The sequence below is a fragment of the Stigmatopora argus genome, chromosome 9, assembly GCF_051989625.1.
Source record: "Stigmatopora argus isolate UIUO_Sarg chromosome 9, RoL_Sarg_1.0, whole genome shotgun sequence".
Taxonomy (NCBI): Eukaryota; Metazoa; Chordata; class Actinopteri; order Syngnathiformes; family Syngnathidae; genus Stigmatopora; species Stigmatopora argus.
The window spans coordinates 293845-311699 of NC_135395.1; the positions used below are offsets into that span (position 1 = coordinate 293845).

The window sequence follows — 17855 nt, forward strand, 5'->3', positions numbered from 1 at the left end:
TGTGATGCCATTGAGAATGCTGGTTTGCCATGGAAGAGCTTTGTTGGAAAAACAACCGATGGAGCCCCATCAATGACAGGGAGGAAGAATGGACTGGTAGCACTTGTTAAAAAAAACTGGAAGAGGAGGGTGTGGAGGAGGCCATAGCTCTGCACTGAATTATCCATCAGCAGCCCCTTTGCAGCAGATGCCTGAAGTTTGACAATGTGATGTTTGTCGTTGTGAAATGCATCAACCAAATCAGATCCAGGGGCTTAAAGCACAGAAGGTTCCGTGCTTTTTTAGAGGAAATTGAGTCAGAATATGGGGATGTGCTCTACTTCACTGAGGTACGTTGGCTCAGCAGGAGAAACGTGTTGAAGAGCTTTTTTGAGTTGAGAGCAGACGTAAAAGACTTCATGGAGATAGACGGGGTTGCTGTTCCTGTGCTAAGTGATCCCAAATGGCTCATGGACTTAGCTTTTCTTGTTGATATCACACATGAGCTTAATGTACTGAACAAGAAGCTACAAGGCAAGGGGCAACTTGTCAGTGCTGCCTATGACAACGTGAGAGCATTCTGCACTAAACTTGTGTTATGGAAAGCCCAGCTCTCTCAGACAAACCTTTGCCATTTCCCAGCATGCAAGGCTCTCGTGGATGCAGGCTCACCATTCAGTGGTGAGAAGTATATTGAGGCCATTTCGAAGCTACAGGAGGGATTTGATCACAGATTTGCAGACTTCAAGACAAACACAGCCACATTTCAAATTTTTGGGGACCCCTTCTCCTTTGATGTGCAAGATGCCCCTCCTGAGCTTCAAATGGACCTCATTGACCTGCAGTGCAACTCTGCACTCAAAGCCAAGTTCAGGGAGGTGAGTGGAGAAGCAGACAATCTTGGGCAATTTTTGAGAGAGTTGACCCCCAGCTTCCCCGAACTTTCCCGAATGTTCAAGCGGACCATGTGTCATTTTGGGAGCACATACTTGTGTGAGAAGCTCTTCTCCACCTTGAACTTCAATAAGTCCAAGTACAGGTCCAGACTTACTGGTGATTATCTTCAAGCTCTACTGAGGGTCTCCACTGCTTCCTCCCTCAAGCCAAATGTGACTCAGCTATGTGAGAATAAGCGCTGCCAGGTCTCTAGCAGCAAGAAGTAGGCAAGATAAGCCGTGTTCAGAATATTTCATGTTCAATGTTCCATTCAAGTTCAGAAAGTTAAAGGTTAAAGAGCTGTTAATACAGACATTTGAAACGGAATAAAAATAATTAGTTTTCTCTATTTAGCCAGCCAGTGTATATCTACTGTATGCTCATTATTATTTTATTTTTTTATTACTGATTGATTTATTTTTTATTCATCTTTACGTTAATTTATTTAATTCATTATTTTTTGTTAAAAAATAAAGATGTTTGATAACGTTGGAATGTTTTATCAGCGCTTTTCTTGTGGAAATCCTGATGCGGCCCAGTCTCACCCAGACTCTGCCTCTAGCGGCCCCCAGGTAAATTGAGTTTGAGACCCCTGGTCTAGAGGTTCATCTCCTCTGGTATGACACTTCACGTACTGGATAAACATAGGCAGAACAGTCTTTAAACATGCTTTGTTGAAGTCACCAGAGACAATAAAGACTCCATCGGGGTGGTCAAGCTGCTGTTTATTTACAGCCGTTAGCAGAAGGCTAAGCGCTGTGCTAACGCTAGCATCCGGTGGGATGTAAACCGCCATTACAATGACAATCGTTAGCTCTCTAGATAGATAGGAGGGCCTGCACCGTACTGCCAATAGCTCTAAATCCGGGGAGCAGTGAGTGTTAATGATCCTACTGTTGCAGCACCATTCATTGTGAATGTACATGCAAAGTCCCCCCCCTTTGCTTTTCCCTGTTAATTCTTTCGAGCCATCATTTTGGAATAGCATCCAGCTAGCTAGCGATACCGCGGCGTCAGGGATTTGTGGGTGTAGCCACGTTTCCGTGATGAAAATGATGTTGCAGTTCCTGACAAAGCTGTTGGTAGCAAGCTGAAGTTCCAAATCGTCCATTTTGTTGGTGATGGATCTGGCGTTGGTCAAGAAGATACTCGGAAGCGGTGCTCGGTGTGGTTGCGGCCTTAGCTTAGCAGCTAGGCCCCCCCGGCATCCGCGCTTTTGCTTTCTTTCCCTTTGCCGCCTCCGTCGTACTCTGAGTGGGCTGACTCCACGGAGATCCCGGTGGTCTCGAGATGTCCTCGGGGATATCGTAGGTCCGTTGGTAATCTGTTGTGATGGATATATTGCATCTCCTCCCAAGAGTAATTAAATCCTGGCGACTGTAGAAAAAGTTTGCCTCGCAGATGTTAGTAAATAACGATAAGATTGAGAAAACAAAAAACAAAACTGGAGAGCATTGAGCCGCTGCACCCGTGCGCGCTGCCATCTTGGAAATCTTCAGATGCTATGCAAAATTTGCCTACATACAGGCAACACCCTTTAGGAATGGTCAATCCATCAGGCAATCTTTTTGATTCACACAGTATCTCAGAAATACTACATGTGATGATTTTTGGAGGTGAAAATTGTGAATCAGGGGGCGTCTTAAACTAGAGAAATTGTAAAATTAAATGATTTTTAAGGCTTATACGCGGAGGCGGCTAATATGCGAGAAAATACGGTACTAATTCACTGAAGTTTTAAATTTGAAACAAAAAGATGATAGTTATTGTGATAATTATCGATATTGACTCAGATATATATACAGTGGTACCTCGTCATACGACCGTTCGTCATACGGAATGCTCGTCTTACGGGGGAAATTTCGATCGAATAATTCGCCCGTGATGCGGTCAAAATTTCATGATGCGACCAAGCCAGGTCGCCATGGCATTTTTTTGTTTTTGCATCTCTTTCGTGTAAAAAATATGTCTACGAGCACTGGTGGGCGGACTTTGCATTTCCACACCCGTTTTCCCCCCACTTGGTCTACATTTACATACCAGGTAAACAATACGTATTACAATGGATCGGCAAAGTTTTGCTAAGAAAAGGCGACCGTTGACAATGGACATGAAACGCGAAATAATTGAAAAACATGAGCGTGGGGTACGTGTTACCGAGCTCGCTCGGCAATACGAGAGGAATACGTCAACCATATCCTCCATCCTTAAGCAGAGGGACGCAATTAAGGAGAAGAGGCCGACCAAAGGACTATCTATCATTTCCCACCGGCGCAGTGACATTCACGACGAGATGGAGAACCTTCTTTTATTGTGGATAAAAGATAAACAATTAGCAGGAGATAGCCTGGCCGAGTCTACCATTTGTGAAAAAGCCAGCCGAATTTACATAGATTTGATATCAACGAAAGGAGAGCCTTCAACAACTTCACAAACATTTAAAGCGAGTCATGGCTGGTTCGAAAAATTTAAAAAACGATCTGGAATACACTCTGTAATCCGACACGGAGAAGCGGCGAGTTGCAATTCGAAAGCTGCGGTGGAATTTATCAAGACATTTGCCTTGATTATCGCCCAGGAAAATTACACCCCCAGCAAGTTTTCAACTGCGATGAAACTGGTCTTTTTTGGAAAAAAATGCCCAGGCGAACATTCATCGTGGCAGAAGAGAAGGCATTACCGGGACACAAACCTATGAAAGACCGCTTAACGCTAGCGTTGTGTGCTAATGCCAGCGGTGACTGTAAAATTAAGCCACTACTGGTGTACAATTTATTCAAGAAATGCTTCGATGTGACAGATGACACAGAGCTAACCCTTCGTGAATTTTGGAAAGAGCACTTGATGAGGCAGATGTGAATGACCTAATCGCCGAGCACCACGAAGAACTCATGACACAGGATTTAATCGACCTACAGGAGCGTGAACATTTGTTGCCGGAACTTAGTAGCGAGGAGGCGGTGGAAGAGGCGGCTACAAAAGATATCAAAGACATGCTCGCGAAGTAGCAAGAGGTTTCGGATTTTATAGAAACGATTCACCCTGACAAACTGGCAAGTGGTCGCACATCATCGTATTATGATGACATTTGTATGCGACATTATCGAAATATTTTGAAGGGTAGACAAAAACAAACAACTCTTGATGCGTTCGTTTTAAAGACTTCGGCGGAGCGGCCAGGTGGTGTCAACCCGTAGAACTAAGTAAGGTAAAAAAGATTACAACTAATTTAGAAGTTAGTTTTGTTTGAAGTTACATTAAAGGTTGAGTGTCTGTTTTTTTTAGTTATCCAAGTTAATTTAAATTTGTTTGTTCGTTTAAGAGTGCAATGTTGCCGTGGAGAAAGTCACCCCGAACAGTCCCCCCCCCCCTCCGCCTCCGTGCGTGTTGTTCTCTCCCCTCCGCGAAATGTGTCTAATTTTACTCCTATTAAACACATTATTACTATCAAACCACTCGTTATTTATTACTTTGTTAATAGATGGTGAATTATAAGAAATAAAACATGTTTTCCAATCCAATATCCTGTTTTTGGTGTTTTCTTCAGATAGTTGGAACGAATTAATTTGTTTCCCATTCATTTCAATGGGAAACGTTCGTTCGAGTTACGAGAACCTCGTCATACGAGCTCAGTTCCGGAACGGATTAAGCTCGTATCTCGAGGTACCACTGTATATATATATATATATATTATCTATAGATCTATATAATTAGATAGATATCTATATATCTATAGCTCTATCTCTATATTTCTTTATATCTATATCTCTAGATATATATAGATATATTTTCATTATTATGTATTATTTATTTTTTATCGTGATAGCAATTTTTGTCATATCCCTCAGCTCTAGCCCCGACCTGATAATTCAGCATGTAACACATTGCCTGCTAAGTTTTATTTTCACTTATTTTTTATTTTTTTACTTTGTGTTACAAATTTAGATACATCTTATCACAAAAATAAACAAGGGAATTCTTAATTCTTCTACAACTCTTTTGAAAGAAAGGGAAAACTGGGGAAGAAAAAAACGGGAGGCGGTTTATTGACTGTACAGTTTACTGTCATGCTTCACCACTTCCCGGCTTCAACATTGTGACTTTATTACATATCAAGTATTCAATAAAAGTTCATAAAACATTCAAAATACACGCTAAAACTCACAAGTAGAAGACAGGGAATAAAACAATGGCGGAAGTCAGGCCTCCACTTCTTCTTTGGCGCTGTATTGGGTGGCACTCCGCGCTGAAGAAGCGATATTTTACCATAGAAGAATGACACGCCTAATAATATAAAAGGCCGAGAAGGATGAAATCTTGCCTTCTCTTCTTTTCTGAGTAAATTTCCCATAATAATAATAATAATAATAATCGGACATAGGCCCTGTCGTCATCATCAACAACAAAAGCCTAATTGTCATCACACTCAGAAACTGCGTATGACGAAATTGGTAGTGCTTCTTCATAAGGTGCGTTTTCTCGGCAAAATACCTAATGAGTTATAGTTTCGGACTCGTAATTTGGCATTCTGCCGTTATGGATACATCACATCACCCCTCTGAGTGGATCACTTACCTTCAGTAGCCAGTAGGAGGCAGATCACCGCCCAACGTCCTTCATGTTAACTGACCCCGAAGTTATTACACAGAAGGGATTGTGTTTCGTGCTACTACTGCAAGTTCAGAGTCCTGATGGTTGTGGGAAAAAAACTGTCCTTAAGCCTATTTGTCCGTGTTTTGTGAGACCTGTAGCGTCTGCCAGAGGGCAGCAGCTGGAACAGGTTGTGACCAGGGTGGTATGGGTCCCCGACAATGTTCGGCTCTGCTGAGGTAGCGAGTGCTGGCAATGTCTTCCAGTGAGGGCAGAGAGCAGCCGACGATCTTCTGGGCCGTGTAAATCACTTTCTGCATGCCCTTTTTGTCTGCTGCCATGCTTCCAGCATACCACACTGTGATGCAGTATGCCAGGATGCTCTCCACAGTGGTTCTATAGAAGGTTACCAGAAACTTGGTGTCCAAGTTGTTCCTCCTGAGTCCCCTGAGGAAATGGAGTCGTTTCTGGGCCTTCTTCACTACTGCCGTGGTGTTTGTAGACCAGGAGAGCTTATCCGTGATGTGGACCCCCAGGAATTTAAAGGACTGGACCCTGTCTACACATACTCCATTTATGAGGAGTGGGGCCAGACCTGTGCTGTGTTTGCCAAAGTCAAGGATTATTTCTTTAATTTCCGTGGTGTTCAGTGTGAGATTGTTCACCAAGCACCACGAAGACAGTTTGTTGACCTCATCTCTGTAGGCCGACTCATCCCCTCCTGAGATGAGTCCAACCACAGTGGTGTCATCGGCAAATTTGATGATGGAGTTAGACTGGTGGGTACAGTCGTACGTGTACAGGGAGTACAGAAGAGGACTCAGTACACAGCCTTGAGGGGAGCCAGTGCTCAGTGTAATGGAGGAAGAGAGGTGGGGACCAAGTCTAACAGTTTGTGGTCAGTTGGTTAAGAAGTTCTTTATCCAGCAGCAGATGGAAGAGGATAGTCCAAGGTGGGAGCGTTTGTCAGTCAGAATGTCCGGTTTTATAGTGTTGAAGACTGAGCTATAGTCAATGAAAATGATCCTCACGTAATTCCCATGGTGTTCCAGGTGGCTGTGCTGTGTGTAGAGCAATGGCGATAGCATCCTCAGTGGACCTGTTTGCTCTATTAGCAAACTGGTGAGGGTCCACTGAGGAAGGGATTATATTCCTGATATGGCAGGCCACCAACTTTTCAAAGCACTTCATGATCACAGGCGTGAGTGCAACAGTCATATAATCATTCATGCTGTCAATGGTTGGCTTTCTGGGGACAGGGATAATGGTGGCAGATTTCAGGCAGGATGGAATGATGCATTGTTGCAGGGAACAATTGAACATTTTTGTGAAGACTCCAGCCAGCTGGTCAGCACAGGCTTTGAGCACCTTCCCAGGTACTCCGTCAGGGCCAGCAGCCTTCTTGGTGTTCACAGACCGCATTACCAGTCTCACTTCCTGTTCCTGGAACTCCAGTGTATTGCCGCAGGGTGGTGGTGGGTGTGTTGAGACTGGGTCTGATTTGTCAGTCTCAAAGCGGGCAAAGAAACGGTTCAGTTCCTCCGCTAGTGAGGCATCTGCGTTAACAGACATATTATTGTTATTGTAGTTGGTAATATGTCGTATTCCCTGCCACATCTTTGGGTTATATTCTGTGAAGTGCTCCTCAATTTTCTTAGTATATGCTGCCTTGGCCTTTTTAATGCCTCTTTTCAGCTATGCTCTGGCAGCTCTGTATTTTATCCCCTAAACTGAAGGCAGTGTTACAGCATTTGATGAGTGCCTGTGTCTCCTTGGTCATCCAGGGTTTTTGGTTAGGAAAAACCTGTATCCGTTTATTTACAGTGACGTTGTCCATTCAGTTTTTGATGTAGGAAAGTACAGTGTCCGTGTAGTCATTGAGGTTGTCGTGTTCGAAAAGTTCCCAGTTGGTGCGAGAAAAACAGTCCTGCAGGTGAGAGAGCGTCCTCGGGCCAAGTTTTTATTATCTTTATTTATGGCCTTGTTAGCCTCCGGAGTGGAGTGTATGCGGGGGTGAGGGATAGGCAGAGGTGATCTGATCCAGCTAGGTGAGGGAGGGAAGTGGCTTTATAAGCATGTTTGATGTTAGAATAAAAATGGTCATGAGTTTTGTCTCCTCTAGTGTGACATTTTACGGACTGAATAAACTTAGGTAGAACAGTCTTTAAACACACAACCTGTGGTGAATGACTACACTTAGCCTATTCCAGCTTTGTTTGGATTTTAAGTCACTGTTGAAAATGCCCCCTAAGCGTCCTCGGCTATCTAGGGCATCCAATGAGGCCAAGAAAAAAACGAGACATGTTGACATTGACCGAAAAAGTGACATTCCTAGTTATACTAAAGCAAGTCATTGCTGCATAAATGAATCTACCAGGCGTTATACAAAGAAAGAAGCGAAAATTCTGAAAACTGTGACTACAGTTGTCACTTACGTAATTAATTGGTTCCAGAACTTTTTCTTAAGTTTAAATTTTGGAACTAGAACAGTACTTTATATGTAAATATTCTAATTGGTTCCACGGTCCCCACAAAACTACCAACTAAACACTTAAAAATTCATCAAAGTGACCCAATTTTGTAGGGAAAGACATACAAAAATGAGAGAAAATGATCATAAAATTATTTAATAAGCCATCTCATCTCATCTTCTCCCGCATTATCCGAAGTCTGGCCGCGGTGGCAGCAGCTTCAGCAGGGAGGCCCAGTCTTCCATCTCCCCAGCTTCTTCATCCAGCGCTTCCAAGCGTGTCCCAAGGTGTCCTCAATGTGTCCGAGGTCGGACCCGAGTTTCATCCTGACACTTAAAAATAAGTTTTAATCTTACTCTGGCTAGTCAGCTCAGTCACAAGTACACCACTGAATGAACTAACACCGGACTCTCTCATCTTCTTGGATGGTTTTCAGCTAGTGAGGGCGGATAGAAAAGCTGAGGAGAGCGGTAGGAAGAAAGGTGGGGGATGAGCTGTTTTTATTAATAGCAGATGGTATAGCCCTGGGCATATTACGGTGAAGGAGGAACTTTGCACTCGCGATATCGAGCTAGTAGTTGTTAGCATCAGGCTGTTTTACATCCCCCGGGAGTTGTTGCACGTTATTGCGATAACTGCGTATATACCTCCTTCCGCCGATGCGGTAGTCGCTCGCGAGCTGCTTCACGCTACTGTGTCGCGGCTGCAGACGTCACACCCCCAGAAGGAGCTGAAGAGAGGGATAAGGAAGGGAAAGGCCATATACAAGAGGAAGCTAGAAAACCAACTCCAGAGAGGCAACGCCAAAGAGGTTTGGAGGGGCTTGAGGACCATTTCGGGCCATGGAGGCAACAGTAAGAGAGACCCGGAGTCCGGAGACAGGGAGTGGGCCAATGAACTAAATCAGTTCTTTAACAGATTCAGTTCTGCCTCCACAAGCCCTGAACCTCCCCAGACCAGAAGCACCTCTCCCCTTTCTTTCTCCTCCTCCTCTCCCTCCCCCTCTTCTACCGCTCACACGTCAAAACCCTCCCTCCCCACCTGTCTGCATTACTGTCGATCAGGTGATAAGACAGCTTAAGAAGATCGAGGCAAGGAAGGCTACCGGTCCAGATGGCCTCAGCTCCAGACTACTGAGGGACTGTGCGAATCAGCTTGGCAAAGTGATTCTGCACATTTTCAACCTCAACCTCAGTCTGCAGAAGGACCCCACCTTGTGGAAAACTTCCTGTGTGGTCCCAGTTCCAAAGACTGCGAACCCCAGGGAGCCCAACCACTTCAAGCGGGTAGCATTAACCTCTCACCTGATCAAGACAATGGAAAGAATCATCCTGAATCACCTCAGCCCTCTAGTGAATGCAGAGCTGGACCCTCTGCCGTTTGTCTATCATCCAGGCTTTGGTATGGAAGATGCTACCACCTACCTGATGCACAGGTCTATTTCACACCTGGAGAACACAGGAAGCACGGTAAGAATGATGTTTTTTGACTTCTCCAGTGCGTTTAACACCATTCAGCCAGTCCTACTGAGATGGAAACTGGAAGAGGCTGGAGTAAGGAACCACCTGGCTGCATGGATGATCAACTTCCTCACTGACGGACCACAATATGGGAGACTTCAGAATTGTACATCTGATGTGGTAGTTTGCAGCACGGGGGCCCCACAAACCACTCTTCTCCCTCTACACATCGGACTTCGAACACAATACAGACACCTTCCATTCCAGAAGATCTCTGACGACACCGCTATTGTTGGACGAGTGATGGACGGGAACAAACTAGATTACAGGGTCATCACAGCCTTTATTGACTGGTGTAGGCGAAACCACCTCTACATCAACGCCAGTAAGACAAAAGAAATTGTGATCGATTTTCGGAGGAATCCTCAACAGACCACTCGGGTGAACATCCAGGGTAAAATTTAAATTGTGGAGAATTTTAAGTACCTGGGTGTTCACCTCAACAACAAACTAGACTAGTCCACAAACATAGATGCCCTGTACAAGAGGGCCAGAGCCGCCTCTACTGAGGAGACTACCGTCATTTGGAGTGTGAAGGACACTGCTGAGGACCTTTTATATGTCGCATGTGTGCGTGCGTACACACGTATGCGTGATGCGGGAACCGTCTTGTATTTCAGGGCAAAAATTTGCTCGGAATTTTCCTTGTATCTCAAATTTCTCGTACGTTGGACCACTCGTATGTCACGGTATTCCTGTAATCAGCATCAGTCCTGAATCAATGATATTAGTTGATGACAGTAGCTCTCCTTTTTGAAGAACTGCTTCACTCTGTATTAATGAATATCCTATTCAATAACATTTTTAATAATTTGATTTTTTTTCTTTTTTTTCCCCCTCCTAGGTTGGAGAATGCCTTTTATGAACATGCTCAGACCTACTACTACAATGAAATCCGTAGAGTTAAATCACATAAGGAGTTTCTCAACAAGACTACACATCAGGTTTGTAAAATGTCTGAAACCGTCCTTCCGTGGCTTGTTGAATCAGAATCTCTGCGACGTTCCTCGAAGTCCGAGGGAATTCAGGTTAATACTGCCTTGTCCAAGTTTATTTCATAAAGGGACAATATATACATATTAATGAACATATACAGACTAGTGATGGACAGGAACAATCTAGAGTACAGGGGAGTCATCACAGCCTTTGTTGACTGGTGTAGGCAAAACCATCTCTACATCAACGCCAGTAAGACAAAGAAAATGGTGATCGATTTTCGGAGGAATCCTCAATAGACCACTCAGGTGAACATCCAAGGTACAGACATTGAAATCGTAGAGAATTTTAACTACCTGGGTGTTCACCTCAACAACAAACTAGACTGGTCCACAAACATAGATGCCCTGTACAAGAGGAGCCAGAGCCGCCTCTACCTACTGAGCAGACTACGGTCATTTGGGCTGTGCAGGACAATGCTGAGGACCTTTTACAACACTGTGTTGGTATCTGCAGTGTTTTATGCAGTGGTCTGTTGGGGATGCGGGACCATGGAGAGGGACACGAACAGGTTTAATAAGCTGGTCAGGGGGGGCAGCTCTGTTCTGGACAGTCCTTTGGACTCTGTGGAGGAAGTGGGAGAGAGGAGGATTCTGACCAGGATGATGTCCATCACGGACAGTACCTCCCACCCCCTGCATGAGTTTGTGGAGTCCCTCCGAAGCTCTTTCAGCAATAGACTGCTGCACCCTCATTGCAGGAAGGAGCGATTCCGCAGGTCCTTCCTCCCATCGGCTGTCAGGCTCTTTAATAAAACAAATGGCTGAATGTTAAGACCAACCGTATGTATACATGCACATCTATGTGTATGTATTTATATGTATATACAGTGGTACCTCGAGATACGAGCTTAATCCGTTCCGGGACTGAGCTCGTATGACAAGATTCTCGTAACTCGAGCGGAAGTTTCCCATTGAAATGAATGGGAAACAAATTAATTCGTTCCAACTCTGAAAAAAACACAAAAAACAGGATATTGGATTGAAAAAAATGTTTTATTTCTTATAATTTGCCATATATTGACAAAGTACTAAATAACGAGTGGTTTGATAGTAATAATGTGTTTAATAGGAGTAAAATTAGACACATTTCGCGGAGGGGAAGGGAACGACATACACACAGAGGCGGAGGGGGGGGGCTGTTCGGGGGGGCTTTATCCACGGCAACAATGCACTCGTAAACGAACAAACAAATTTAAATTAACTTGGATAACTATATACAGACACTCAACGTTTAATGTAACTTCAAACAAAACTAAATTCTAAATTTGTTGTAATCTTTTTTACCTTACGTAGTTCTACGGGTTGACACCACCTGGCCGCTCCGCCGAAGTCTTCAAAACGAACGCATCAAGAGTTGTTTGTTTTTGTCTACCCTTCAAAATATTTCGATAATGTCGCATACAAATGTCATCACAATAGGATAACGCACGACCACTTGCCAACGAGAAATAGTCTTTAAAGAACGATCGCGGGAGCTTCTTTTCTTAGAAACAATAACAGGAAATACAATAGTTGAGCTTACCCACGTATTGATTGTGGGTAATGAAGTTTTATTCTGAGAAAGGTTGCCATTGCCTATGGGTGTTGTGTGCACAAGTATACTTCATTACCCAGAAAGCCCTCTTTTTGCCCGCGCGTTGTGCGTTTCCTGGTCCTAGGAGGAACTCGTCTGAATTAATCGTTCCCTGCTCGTAGATATTGTTATACACGAAAGATATGCAAAAAAGACATGGCTTGGTCGCATCACGAAATTTTGATCGCATGACGGGCGTATTATTCGATCGAAATTTCCCTCGTAAGACGAGAATTTTGTATGACGAGCGGTCGTATGACGAGGTACCACTGTATATATATGTATAAATACATGTATATATGTGTATATGTGTATGTATATATATATATATGTTTGTATGTGTGTGTATGTGTATATATATACTATATATAGAACTGAGTTTAGTTGTACTTTAGTCAGCCATTTTACAACTTACTCACGTCATCATCACCCACAAATCCATCAAAGTCCTAATTTTGTGTCCGAATTGAACAATTGCCCAAATTAGTCATCGAAAACGCTGAGTTTTATACGTTCGTCCAGGCGGCCACAATCCATTCTCAAATACTAGCTAGCTGGTAGCTAGCGTGACTTTTCCAATGGTGCGTTCCATGATTCGTCATGCTGTGTTGATGTCGATGTATACAGGCCACAATCCATTCGCAAAAAGTAGCTAGCTGGTAGCTAGCGTAACTTTTCCAACGGTGCTTTCCAATCTTCGTCATGCTGTGTTGATGTCGATGTATACAGGCCACAATCCATTTGCAAACAGTAGCTAGCTGGTAGCTAGCGTAACTAGCCCGACGCTGCCTGCCACCGTTCGTAAAGCTGTGTTGATGTCGATTTCCAGGCCATAATCCATTCGCAAATAGTAGCTAGCTGGTAGCAAGCGTAACTTTTCCAACGGTGCTTTACATGCTTCGTTAAGCTGTATTGATGTCGATGTATACAGGCCACAATCCATTGGGTGTATTGACAAAAGAACTACTACATATCCCAGCAGTCACTGCGCAGTACTTTGTCTACGGGAAAATAGTAGAGTCGGTGTACCCTATCAACTGATTCATTTTATTTTATCGTGATAACAATTTTAGTATTGGTCCATATATAAAGCACACTGGAATATAAGGCGCCCTGTCTATTTTGGAGAAAATTTCATACTTATGTGCGCCTTATAGTCGTAAAAATTTGGTACAGACGCTCCCCTACTTACGAACGAGTTAGTTTCCGAGCGATTGTTCATAAGTTGAATTTGTTTGTAAGTTGATTCGGTGCTATATTTTGTATTATAATTTATGTTTAAGGCCTATATAAGTATATTGAAGGTTTATATAAGTGCATTTGTATGTTTAAGGCTTGTATAAGTAACCAGCATTGGTTTGTACTAAAAAAACATTTAATAAAATGGAGAGAATATGTACAGTACTGTATAGAGAGAGAGAGAGAGAGATTTATGTATTAGAAACTGGCCGAAAGAAGCGATCTAACAACGATTGCACAGTTTTCTTCTTTTTTTCATCATAAATGATGCGGTAGCACTGTATGGCATCATTCAATTGATTTGCAAACTTTGCGCAGCGTTCAATATTTGGGTCCTGCTGCTCGATCTTTCTGTTTATAAATGGTACTGACAGTCGAACGATTCAAGTTGTATACCCGTGCAACGCTCACCACTCTCATGCGCATCAAGCTTCGTTATTATTGCCACTCGTTTCAAATGAAATGGCTTGCCTCTTCCTTGCACCTCCCTCAATAGAAGTCTTTCGCTTTTTACCAACCATATTCAATAATGGATGCACGAGATATTTAATGATACAAATGAAAAAGGTTCTTTGCGCACTGGAGATGCGTTCACGCACTTCCGCATTGCAACGAATTGGACAGAAGAAGGTAGATGCTGGGTGAGCTGAGCTCTCACAGCGCCAGGCTTCGGTATTAGCGGCGGAAAGAAGCACTACTCGGAAAAAAATACAAAATCGAACTTACGAACATTTTTCGACATAAACGCAATTTGCAGACATGTTCGTATGTACCGTTGTTTGTAAGTCATATGTTCGTAAGTAGGGGAGCGTCTGTACTTAGAAATAAAGACGCATGACAGACAAAGTTATCTAGCATTTATTTTTGGTTAGCATAGAAACAAATTAACATAACTCAATACATACTACAGTGGTACCTCGTCATACGACCGCTCGTAATACGACCGCTCGTCATACAAAATGCTCGTCTTACGAGGGAAATTTCGATCGAATAATTCGCCCGTGATGCGGTCAAAATTTCCTGATGCGACCAAGCCAGGTTGCCATGGCATTTTTTTTACATATCTTTCGTGTATAACAATATCTACGAGCACCGGATGAGTTATTCAGACCAGGAAACGCACAACGCGCATGCGCGGGGAAAAGAGGGCTTTCTAGGTAATGAAGTATACTCGTGCACACAACGCCGACAGGCAATGGCACTCAGAATAAAACTTTACCCACAATCAATACGTGGGTAATCTCAGCTGCTGCATTTCCTGTTATTTTTATCTAATACGAGGAATATTATATTACTTCTCGTTGGCTGCTCATAAGAACATCAGGGGCACTGGCTCGCAACAGCATCCCCGGTAGCAACTCTATCATAGGCGCCGTTCGAGGGGATGCGAACACAGATGCTACAAGCTAAAAGGAGCCGCTAGCCAGCGCCCCCGAAGCTCCCATGAGCAGCGGCGCGATCGCTGATAAAAGACTGCTGCTCGTTGGCTGCTCATAAGAACATCAGGGGCACTGGCTCGCAACTCCCCGCAATAGCAACCACGGTAGCAACTCTATCATAGGCGCCGTTCGAGGGGATGCGCCCACAGATGCTACAAGCTAAAAGGAGCTGCTAGCCAGCGCCCCCGAAGCTCCCATGAGCAGCGGAGCGATCGCTGATAAAAGACTGCTGCTCGTTGGCAAGTTGTCGTGCGTTATCCGATTGTGAGGACATTTGTGTGGATCATTTTCGGAATATTTTGAAGGGAATAGTACGACAGCAAACAGCCCATCGATAGCGAACGTGAGGGTGGAGTGTTTGTTCTGTTTACGAGTGCGTTGTGTGGGAAAAAAAAACCGAAGCCCCCCGACCCTTTTGTGCCCCTCTCCCCTCGGCGAAATCCGCCCAATTTTAGTTAGATTAAACACTTTATTTCTATTAAACCACTAGTTGTGTTGCTTTGTTAATAGATGGGGAATTAGAAGAAATAAAACATTTTTCCAATCCAATATCCTGTTTTTTTTTTTTTTTCAGAGGGCTGGAATAAATTAATTTTTTTTCTATTCATTTCAATGGGAAACGTCCGCTCGAGTTACGAGAACCTCGTCATACGATCTCAGTCTCGGAACGGCTTACCCTCGTATGTCGAGGTACCACTGTACTATTTCCTTACCGTCTCTTGACTGCGTGCACCATTAAAAGAGACCCGGGGTGAATACAGGTATTTTATTTGTTCCTCAGGGAATTGGGGGAGTCCATTTCACTAATTGGAGTAGGGGGGATGGCCCTGATCAAGCCATTCCTTCTCCATCTATTAGTGTAAAAATGAATGTACTTTAGGAATCTGTGTTAGGGATGAGTTCTGTTAGGTATTTATTTTCGGGTGCTTTATCTTCAGTCTGTCTCAAGATGTTGCTTTAATTGATTATTTGGTGACCCCTTTGTGTTTCAATGATGCTGGCCACCTGCTATATGTATCCCTCTGTTTTTGGCCATACCCACCATTTTTTGTTAAAACCCGCTTGGAGTTCTATCATAGCCATTTTTAGGGATGGCATCGACAAATTTTAGGAGAAATATTTCGTCAAATGAATTTTTTATGTAAATGCAGCAGCAAAGTCCAAAATTGAAACTTAGGGTGTGGATGAACAAATAAGCTGTTCTGGAAATTCGGGATTTTGTGAGCATTGGGGGAAAAACAAATTTGTAGGTAAGATTTCTTGGGTGGGCTACTATATTAACTCATGGTAAGTCTCATATCTCAACAAGGGGGGTGTTAGGCTGAATGCAGCGCCACTATATAACTTTTGGGTAAATTTGTTTTCTAAACATAAAAATCTTTTGGAAGGGATTGTTTGATCTGTGTTCCACATTCCCCAGGGCAATACACAGCCAATGTGTGGTCGATCCCCCTAAAATATATCAATTTCAAAGACTCCGTATGGATATTATCAAATTAAATGACAGTGAGGGGAAGAAGTATTGTCTATTTATTGTAGATGTTTTCTTCAAATGGGTTTAAATTTTCCGACAAAGTTTATTTGGTTCACCATACAAATGGTGGCCCGGAGGGTGAGTGGTTAACGCATTGGCCTCACGCTGGGAGTCCTGGGTTCAAATCCAGGTCGGTCAACCTGTGTGGAGTTTGTATGTTCTCCCCGGGCCTCCGTGGGTTTTCTCTGGGTACTCTAGTTTCCTCCCACATTCCAAAGACATACATGGTCGGCTGATTGGACACTCTAAATTCCTCATAGGTATGAGTGTGAGTGTGAATGGTTTTTGTCTCCTTGTGCCCTGCAATTGGCTGGCCATCAATTCAGGGTGTCCCCCGCTTCTGTCCCAAAGTCAGCTGGGATAGACTTCAGCACACCCCGTGACCCTAGTGGGGACAAAGTGGTTCAGAAAATGAGATGAGATGAGAATAAATGGGACCTGATATTGGGAGACTGACAAAAGCACGTCTATTATCAAAATTGTTATGAATTAATATTAATATAGTAAGCACTAGTACATTTGAATGCAGGATTTATTTGGACAAAAACGGAAAAAAGGTGTTTTAATGGAATAGAGCCTTGTTTTCATCCCACAGCGCCCATGCAAATTTAATCTTTGCCTGGGTCATAAATGGCCAGATTTTGGCTTGGGAGGATGAGTTGGTGTAGATTTTAAAGTTCAAATTAGTTATTGATATTAATTCATTACCCACAGAGGGACTTTTGGTAAAAATTGGACAAAGAGGATGAATATCCTTAAAGTGCAATTTTGGAAAACATGTTGACAAAGTCTTGCAAATTCAATGGTGATAAAAGAGAAAAGTTATTTGCTAAGATTTAGACTAAGAGGAAAATAAATAATTTAATGTATGTGAATTTGAATGTGAGTATCCCACATGCTTTATCAACACCAGGGAAATCAACCATAGCAAAATTGAATTTATAACTCACCAAAGAGGGAACAATTTTGTGAACGTAAACAATTTTTTATTATGGTTAATTGGTCTTAACTATTGTAGGAAGTGGTAAAATTTGGAGATTTGGAATGAAAGCCAATTTGAAATGGTTTCTGTTCTGGTTTAATGAGTTGACTGTTATAATTAGATACGGCAATATCATGTATTGTAAATGTTTTATTAATGAGTAAATTTTTCCAAGGAACAATTTGACCATAAATATGGAGATTGTTTTCTTTTATATCATGGTTGTCACAATTTCAAGTCAAACGTTTACAATGACATGTTTCCGAGGATTAAATTAAATGTATTTTTTCTTGATTTTTTTCAGTATTCTGATTAGTGAAGTTGGCTACCTTCATTTAATTTCTTACCTTTTCTTTTCTCATCTTTTGAACTTTACCAGAAGTGACTTTGGGTTTATTTTGCTCTTGTCAACCCTTTTACATCTATCCAAATTGATTTGATATGCATGCAACTAAAAACCAGGCAATTATTGTCTGAAATTAACAATGAATTGTTTTAACGTTGTGATGTTTAGGTGGATAATTGGTAGAAATGTAACTATTTAAAATTATGTCTAACTATTGAAAAAACATTGATTCAGAAAGTTTTATCCAT

The 17855-nt window shown here is 42.7% G+C and overlaps 1 protein-coding gene across 3 annotated transcripts in view; it reads left to right on the plus strand.

The window, feature by feature from the left end:
- Positions 1 to 17855, plus strand: part of trappc11 (trafficking protein particle complex subunit 11) — a 148691-nt gene that overhangs the window by 15007 nt on the left and 115829 nt on the right. For all 3 annotated transcript variants that reach the window (XM_077608649.1, XM_077608650.1, XM_077608651.1), the window contains exon 6: positions 10341 to 10440. In XM_077608649.1, the coding sequence (XP_077464775.1) occupies positions 10341 to 10440 (100 nt within the window). The remainder of the gene's footprint in view (positions 1 to 10340; positions 10441 to 17855) is intronic.